Source organism: Ceratosolen solmsi, unplaced genomic scaffold (assembly GCF_000503995.2).
Source record: "Ceratosolen solmsi marchali unplaced genomic scaffold, CerSol_1.0 scaffold11, whole genome shotgun sequence".
Lineage (NCBI taxonomy): Eukaryota > Metazoa > Arthropoda > Insecta > Hymenoptera > Agaonidae > Ceratosolen > Ceratosolen solmsi.
In genome coordinates this window covers 2,980,299-2,989,770 of record NW_011948416.1, presented here as the reverse complement: position 1 = coordinate 2,989,770, position 9,472 = coordinate 2,980,299, and the positions used below count along the sequence as shown (strand labels likewise).

The following is a 9,472-nucleotide window of genomic DNA, read 5'->3' as shown; positions in this document are numbered from 1 at the left end:
AAATCGCTTCATTATTGTAAAGGATATTGAGTTTATGCTTAATTTTTAAATATAGTAATAGCCCTTTTATTATTTATTATTATATTTAATCTATAAGAAGGAAGAAGCAAGTATATTTCATAATAATTTATTTAATTTAATTAAAATTCTTTCATGATGTACGTAGAAATCTTTTGTTTTGGCATTTTTATTAATTTGGACTGTTTCAATTCGTAGAGATCATATTGATAAAATAAAATAATAATAAAAAATAAAATTTTCCGTCAATTTGAATGGAAGATTTTTATTGTTTGGTTAAAGTCATGCGGATTATCGCAATCACAGCATTCGGTTATATCGGTTCTCACGAATTTCCAGTTGATTATTCATTAGGTCCCTCCATTAAGGTAACATTTAAAAATGCTCTTGTACACTCATAAGTATTAAAATATATACGACAATAAAAAAAGATAAAGTATTTTTGTTTAATGTACGTCGTTATGAGAGTGAACGATTAATGAATCCTTTTTTCTTTTTTCTTTGGTTTTAAATGCCATTGCTCATGTTATCTCAGTTTTATAAATACGCTTTTCAGTTCTTTATGTCCGTCTAAGAATGGACAGTTTGCTATTTGGACATATGAAGCTAAAAATTCTCTATGTCTATTGAGTTGCAGAAATACGCGCATGAAGGTTCAGTGATTCATGGCAACATCGTCAAGCTCGTGTACGATCGGCGCTAAACTGACAACTTCGTAACTAATTGTCCAGCTTGACATACGTCACATACTCGTCACAACGTATTATATAGAGAAAAAAAGAAGCTTTGCATTAAAGTACAAGTATCTTTCTGAGAATGAAGCTTGGGAAGGTCGAGCGGAGAATAGCCTCTTGTATTACGGGCAAGGAGAGCTCAGAGCTCGTCCCGGAGGATGAGTATCGATCTGCGGGGAGGGACTCGCTGAGCGGCGATCTGCTGGAGTTTCGTGAGGGTAAGCGATCATATGAAGTACGTAGGATCGTTCTCGGCGATGCACTCGAGTCTCGCTGGCAAATTGCTCGGCCGCTGCACCAAGCAGGTCTTGCTCGAGACCGAGCGCTGTTTTCTCTTCCTCGACGCCTCGGACGATCCCTTGCGTCACATGTAAGTTGGTTTCACCTTGTAAGCCTTCTTCCAAACCTCGCATAAGCACACTGTGCTGTGAAACCTGAAGAAGCTCAATTTAATTCAAGCTATCCATTATATTATTAATGTTAATATTTTATTAGGTCATCTTAAATATATATTGTTTTTGTTAAATATCAAATCCGAATTCTTATTTTATAGTCTCTCGATTATTGAAATGTTACACGAACACACATAAGCGTGACTTAAAATATTTCATTCGCATATTGTCATATTTCTCACCTCTATTGTAATTCTATAAAATACTATATAATGTCGTTAAATGTTCGGTCAAATATAAAAAAAAAAAAAACAAAAAAAACAATATGTCACAATATGACAACAATCTTTTCATAATAATGGGGTTTCAATTTAAAATCCAAGAAGAGTAATATTAATAAGCAATTAATGTTTTATGTTAGAGCTCGATTTTTATATAAATGCCATTGATATTTAACGATCAAGTAAAAGAATGAGCGCATTAGTAATGTAAGGATATTGGTAATATAAAAATGATAACCTGTAGAATATAGCGAGAGGCATTGAGACATGGGTTATGATGGTCCATGCCCATAGCCCATAAAAGTGCAATTGCACTGGATGTGACTCAGCTCTTGACTTTTCCAATGTATTTATTGCCCACATGGCTAAATTTGTAACCAGTAAGAATGTGACGATTTCCCGTCCTGGCTTATGGCGTATTTGGTCTGCCGTGGCGACTGAGCGTCTCGATGCGTCCAATATAAAAATTGTCTGGCAGGTTGTTTGAACGACGCTGGCCAGTGCCGTTATCATAACTAAGATGGTGTGCTTCTCGAGGGTGAAGTGGCTACCAATTATCGTGAAAGTCGAGTATATAAACATGCCGGTCTGCGCAGCTACCAATAAGATATTATCGAGCTCAAGGTTGCGGCTGCCGTCGTATCGTAGTCTTCGCATTTGGCACATGCCGATGAGGGTGGCCAGGGTTGACATGCCGTAAAGCGTCAATTCGCAAATATTAACTTCGGTCACGGCGAGATTCACGAGCTCCGGCCGAGAAGTTAGAACGAAGAAGAGAATTAGGGAGATGATGGTGAGAACGAGTATCAAGATGCCTAGGAACAGTCCTTTATGCGCCCGCGCGCAGTCAACGCTGTAATGATGTGGCGATCTCCTAAAAATGACAATTTTATAAGTACTTACAGTTACACGAACTATTCTGCATTTAATGCTATAATTATTGTTGGAGAATCGTGATTAAACAATTTTATAAGTCATGTATTAATTTCATTATATACTTAAGTCTCAAAGACTGAGGATCCAAATCTAAAATCCAAGGACATTTGAAATTGGTTGCATGTAGTAAGTTCATACCTATAAGCATGAGTGTGATGGCGAGCTGGTGGTGTCGCGGGCTTCTTAGCTGTCGCCTTGGATATATTCTTCCACATAACGTAGAGTATGGCAGCACAGATGAGGCTGTATTCGATGGTGCAGCGAAAGAGGAAGGGACTGGCATCTTGAACGAGCGAGCCCATAATGTTGGTACGTCGACATTCGAACATGTGATGGGGTCCCTTTAGGCCACGTGGTAATCTCGTTTGCTGCGCGTGTTGATCTCCATGATGACCGTGGCTGTGACCACCGAGGTGTAAGTGTCCAGCTTTCGTTCCTTTAAAAAGCGCCCAGTTAATACATGATTGGATAGTACATTAAGATTAATTAATTATGTGTGCAAGCGCTTCGATCAATTTTCTTATTAGTCATTAAATTTTATGGCAAATTACTTTATGCTTAATTGTTAAGTAATTTTTAAGGTGTTGAATTTTTTATACATTGTCTATTGGTAGGGATATCACCCGATGACTTTTTATGCGCTTGGTGTAGTAGTATTGTTTCGTGCACGTTTGCTTGGATATGTGCCACGTTCGTAACGATCCTTAAACCGAATGCACATTGATAATCATTTATTTAATTGTTATTCAAACAATTAAATGAGATAGTTGAAAATTATTTATTACTGAATGTTGTTGGTGTAATAAATCATTATAGGATTAAAATCGAAAGGATGCATAACAACTTACCATTCGAAAAATACTTATTGTTCAATCTTTATGACGTATACCTGTAAATGTCAATGTAAATTCATGGGATTGAAAATGAAAATTGGCATAATCATAGAGTACGGAGAGAGCGACTAACTTGAATTTTCTTTCGAATTCTATGATAGTTCCATTAATGTTAACGAAAAGAATTTTATCGCATATTATAAAAATAGCAGTTTATTATTTATCTTAAGTTAATTTTCTAAAATTAATTAGTTAAGAAAATATCGTACGGATAATCTACCTACATATAATTGATCTTTAAAATGAATTGTAATCGCTTAATATATATTAAAATATTATATTATATTAGTTACTTACTAGATGAACTTATTCATCCAAACTATTATTGGCTAAATATACTTATTAGCTCAATTACATTATTTAATATATAATTCAGAGAAATTTTGAATAATTACCTAATCTATGTGAGATCCTCAACGAGTTGTTTTCTGGATTATAAAATGTGAGAATCTCGTGTTTGGTCTCCTGCACTAATACATTTAACCAGACAGAAAGATTCGTGCCAATCATATGCATCAGTCCAAATCGTGCAAGAACTCTGTGATTGTAAACTTTCATTTGCTAAAAGAAATAAAAGACAGTATATTAGGTTTTATAAAATTGATATTAGTAATTGTCTGCAATGTTTTAGGAAAATAACTAAAATTACTTAGTAAGTGTTGAAAAATATGAAAATTATAATTTTTTACAAAAATATAATTAAATTTAACATGAATGCTTATTTGAGAATTAGATTTTACTAAATAATTTATCTTTGTTTAGATTTTAAATTTTATTTCATTCATTCTGTAAAATTGAAACTTTACGATATTGATTATATTGAATAAATTTATTGCAAGCATTTTAATTCGGTGAAATAAATTGTACAATTAGATTTCGAACTGTTTATAATATTTGAATTTACTTATTGGATTATTTAATATTTATAATTTTTAAATATTTAAAATTATTCATATTAAATTGTTTTTATTACATTTTTAAAATTATTTTCTTATTCAAAAAGATAACGCGCATTAATGAATTTCTCAATATTTCTAAATATGCCATTTAAAAAAAAAAAAAAAAACTTTAATTATTTTTAATAAAACTATTTTAACTAAAACATTCTTTTAGTTCCATTAGTTATATATAGTATTATAGAAATACTTTATATATATTTCTTTTTTAATAATTTATTAGATATGTTACTTAATATTAACATTTTACAAATTACGCAATTTATTGTTTACGTTATATATCCTGTTGTAATGCTTCATATAATCATTATGTAAATATGCAAGTAAACGATGTGTAAAGTATTATTTCATGCGTTAAATTTTGTTTTACACGCTTATTAACTATAATATTGCAGGATGTTTTAAAATAAGTAATTTTCATCATGTTATTAAAATATAAATGAAAAACATTATTAGACAACAATCATCAAAGTAATTGAATTTCTACACTGAACTCAATTATTCCTTATTTATATTCTAGATTAAATCACATTTTCAAATTTAATTGTTCTATTTTACTTCCAAATGAATTATTAGTACATTCATTTTCGTCTCTCTTTAATTTTGTATGATTTTATCAGTAAATATTGATTTCGTTCCTATGTTATTTACGTAAAAGTGCATCGGCATGGGTTAACGTGAAAAACGAATAGGGATCAGAAGAAAGAAGAGAAGAGTTTCCTAGTGATGAGAGAGTGAGACTTTTCCCCGTAAACAACAACCGGATTCTCATTTTCTCCCCGTTTCTCTTCCGTTTCATTAAACTGTAAAGAGATTGCCTTGCTACAGTGATGCGAAGCACAATGATATCACATCCTTACGTTAAACACACACAGGCAGATCTTTTCCTCATTGGAGCAGAAATTCATTTTTGAGCGTATTATTCAAGTTAAGTTCCCGTTAAAAAGATGATAATTACTCGAATATGATGCAATCCCATTATTCGTATGATTTAAAATATTATATACAGTGAAATAATATGAAATAACGTATAATTATGTCATTATTATAATTATGTTTAAATTGAATTAAAAAATGAAGATTTTTACTTGGGCTTTAAATTACACATATTTTCTTTTGTATTTTATAAATGTAAATAGTTTTGACAATAATAAGCATTTATTTTTACTTGAAAATTTAGTTTTTACTACAAATGATATTTCATGATTAAAAATTTACTTGAAATCTTGAATTATACATTACACGCTATGAACTGTAATGTAAAATAAACTCAAAAAAGTTATTATAAATAAAAACTGTATTGAATAAATAATAAATTAATTGAATATGCTTAGTAAAAGCTTTATTATATTTTTCGAAAAAATAATTTGTTTTATATATTAATATTACATAAATTGATATTATTTAAAATGCCATCGATAAATGATATACACTCAAACACGCTCGCGTGTATTATATATATATATATATATATATATATATGTTCTTATTTAGCAATAAAATACTGTAATGTATTAAAATTAGTTTTATTTTTAGTGAGAAATTGATGATGTACGAAGAAAACTTTTAAGATATAGAGTATGAAAATTTACAATTGAAATTATCTATTTTTATGAAATACCTCAGACTTACGATTTTAGAAGTTTTTTAAAAATTATAATTGTTATTGAATTATTAATATACAACGTATAATATAATTTAAATAAATTTTAGGTAATAATATTTAATCTATGATAACAAAGAAACTATTTATTAAATATTAAAAAACAATGTTTATATTATAATTATTGCTGCATTTTATTAAATACTAAACTCTTTGTTGATTAGTAAATATGTTATGAAATCAATTGATAAATAGATTGTTTTTAAATTAATGTTTCAAAGAATGTAGCTCCTTCTTTTATATAATATTCTAATAAAATATAAAATAATATATAGCAATAATTGTACTTTAAAAATATCGCAATACATGTATCAGCAATTTCCCTCAAAGCATTATGAAATTTTAAAACCTAATAGGAAATACAAATTTAATTTCGCTTCTTGTTAAAGAAGGCTACTGAATTATTTTCATAAAAAAAAAAAACAGATATAATAAATTCATGGTTTTAAAATATTGTATTTACATTAATGAGTACAATGTTTATAGCTTATATGTAATGGTATTATTGGTAACTTTTCAAATTGTTTTTCTCTGAATCGCTCATATATTCTAATGAAATAGAGCTTTCTTGAAAGTATATTATTTGATATATATATATATATATATATATATTTTTTGTTATTGTTGTATGTTGTTGTTGTTGCATGATGTTGTATGTTGTTGTTATAATAATAATAATAATTATTATTATTCATATTATTAATATAATTATTGACAAAGACGCGACTTCTATTTCGTTAAAATTCATAAAATCTATGCATTCTTAATAACGAGGATCTCGAACGCATGTATGATCAAGCTAATTCTCACCTTATCATTGAGAAAGATGAAGTACATCTGGATAAAAATGAAGGCCATGCGAGTAGCTGGTGTGAGGGCGAGCATAATATTATGGCAATTGGTATTGCGTTCGAGTTCGAAGTATTGGCCAAATTCGAGGCCCGAGTAGATCATGGAGCCGATGCCGAAGGCGACAGCCCCCATACGTAGGTAAAAGCTTCCGTAGTGTTGGGCTGGTCTGGCAGCGGCGATGTGCGGACATCCGGCGTCGGGAGCGTCGCTGTCAGCGCCTACGCCGCTGGATGATTGCGAAGAGTCCAGGTCACTCGCGTCTTTCGTTTTTTCTGCAGAGTAGAATAGGGAGCGGCTTTATTACGGCTGTCATTAAAGTTTACTGCGAGGCTGAGATTATGAGGGGTGCCTTTGACGTAGGAAAAGTTTTGGTGTTTAGGCACTTTGGTGAAGTTCTCAGGAGGCTAAGAGCACGACAAATTGCCAAGACCTTTTGAAGATTGAACGTTTGCCTCTTGCCGTTGACAATCCTTCACTTTTCATGTAATTACTCACTGGGTCTGTGTAGGCAAATTTATACTGCGGCTGATAATATTAATATAAGGTTAATGAAGTAAATAGTCACATAAAGATAGTTTCAATTAAAATGTCCGATCCGAGCAAATATAAACTTAAAATTTATAAGGAATCGAATGAAAAATGAAAAATGAAAAAAATTGGCTAAATCAATGACTTTTCTTATTCTCAATTTTATTATAATTTTAATTCATATATTGGTTAATGTATTTTACTATATTGTTATCGATAGAGATTTCTAGATAATCTTCATCCTCGGTTTTCATTTTCAATCTTGAACTTTTCAAATATTTACAAAGAAAAGTAAAACAAAAAGTGGTCCTGATAAAGTTTAAAAGTTACAAATACCAATAGTCTTTATAATCGATTATATTGAACTGTAAATTTTTAAAATAAATCATTCATATATTTCGATCTTGGTAAAGTTAAGATATTAGTGGTTTTTATATATATTAAATTACTATTATACAACGCTTATACTTTTTAAACTCAAAGTCCTAAACTTTTAATAGAATTTTGCTTGGAAAAGTTTAATTTTTTTTTTTTTTTTTTTTTTTTTTTTTTAATATTAATTAAAATTGTAATTGATTTACATATGAGAAAGGTAACTGTAATAAATTTCAACTTATTAAAATTAATTAGACGGTATGATTGACGGGTGATGTATAATGAAGATTTTTAAAGGACTGAGATCAAACAGCCACGTGCAATAGAGTGGATTTTAATAGAGGGGGGAAGCAGAAAAAAATTGGGCAGAAAGCGTTTGGAAAGAACTTACTTTTCTTCGACTTGCTGTCACCGCACATAGTGGCATACATGACAAGCAGAAATACCATACTGCCGATGTAAAGGTAGAGGTAGAAGGCTTCGTAGAACGAGGGCGGGATGTACGTAGAAATGACTTCCGCCATGGGGAAGGCGATGCCCATGACGACCAGAAGCTTTCCATAAAGGGCGCTGAGCGTCGTCGCGAAAGCATCGCTATGGCAAATTTTACGGAAATTAACTTTTAATGAAACTAGTCTGTCTCTTCGTCTGATATTGCTAGGTACATTGCTGAGCCATGCGGTTGCTAAAATCGAGACGCCGTCTATTGCCACTTGTGCTCAATTCATACGTATTGGATTCAACTGTTTTTATTTTGTTATTTATTTATTTATTTTCCTTTTAATTTATTCGCTCTACTATAATAGTGAAAAATATATAAATATAAAATTATGTAGTATATTTAATTTATAAGAAGTATAAGATTTTTCACTTGAAGTAAAATGAATAAGAAGGTGCACTGGAGGCTGCGTATTTCACGGAAATTTATTCGAGATTCTGTTTCATTTGAATATTGCATTATTAAAATAATGAAATATTTTTTTTATGAACCCAGAAAATTATCAAAAAAAAATATATATATATATATATATATATATATATATATATAAATCCCTTTTTATAAAGGAGCTTATAAATATATATAAACTGCTATTCTAATTAATTATCAATAGTTTGTACATTCTGTAATAAACGAAAAATCATCAATAAAGTATATAAAAAATTATTTTAACTACAGTCTCAAACTTTTACAGATAATAATACTGAATTTATTATATATAAACTGAACATAAAATGATCTTTTTAGAGTAATGTTATAAATGACAAAGTATTTCATTATTGAATAATATTTTTATTTGATGACTAATGAAAAAACTTCTTTCAGTTTCAAGCATTGTAATTTTGAAATATTTGTTCCACTATGGCAAATGTTAAATTGCATTGCATGCATAATATAAGTATTAGTATATTAGATATATCGTTTGATAAATGATAATATTTTCACTTATAAGTTTATGTACAAAAAATAAGTCATAAAATAAGAATTTGTCAAGAAATTAATTGATCCTATTAATGTTGATGTGGAGTTTGGAACGGTAGAGACAAGTTTGTATGTGTAAGCCATTATTCACTTAGAATTAATGTTACCATTTAGTCATAAGTTTTATTTTATGCACATTTTACCGGTTTGTTTCATCAATTTCAATAAGTTGTGCTCTTCCCCCAGAGTGTATGATCATTATATCACTATCGCTGGAACGATCTAATCTGGGAACAAATTTCTGCTTTTTAAAAAGTAAAATAGAAATGAAAAGAGTTGAAGAGCGAATGAGTATACAAATGATAGAAAGAAATGGAGAAACAGCGAGAGAGAGAGAGAGAGAGAGAGAGAGAGAGAGAGAGAG

The 9,472-nt window shown here is 30.0% G+C and overlaps 1 protein-coding gene across 2 annotated transcripts in view; it reads right to left on the bottom strand.

Moving 5' to 3' along the window:
• Window positions 1–799: 799 nt before the first annotated feature.
• Window positions 800–9,472, bottom strand: part of LOC105359182 (otopetrin-2) — a 24,542-nt gene continuing 15,869 nt past the window's right edge. For both annotated transcript variants that reach the window (XM_011495695.1, XM_011495696.1), the window contains 6 exons: window positions 8,020–8,222; window positions 6,684–6,997; window positions 3,650–3,815; window positions 2,500–2,797; window positions 1,664–2,299; window positions 800–1,186 (listed from right to left, as the gene is read on the bottom strand). In XM_011495695.1, coding sequence (XP_011493997.1) covers window positions 1,117–1,186; window positions 1,664–2,299; window positions 2,500–2,797; window positions 3,650–3,815; window positions 6,684–6,997; window positions 8,020–8,222 — 1,687 coding nt within the window. In that variant the 3' untranslated portion in view covers window positions 800–1,116. The remainder of the gene's footprint in view (window positions 1,187–1,663; window positions 2,300–2,499; window positions 2,798–3,649; window positions 3,816–6,683; window positions 6,998–8,019; window positions 8,223–9,472) is intronic.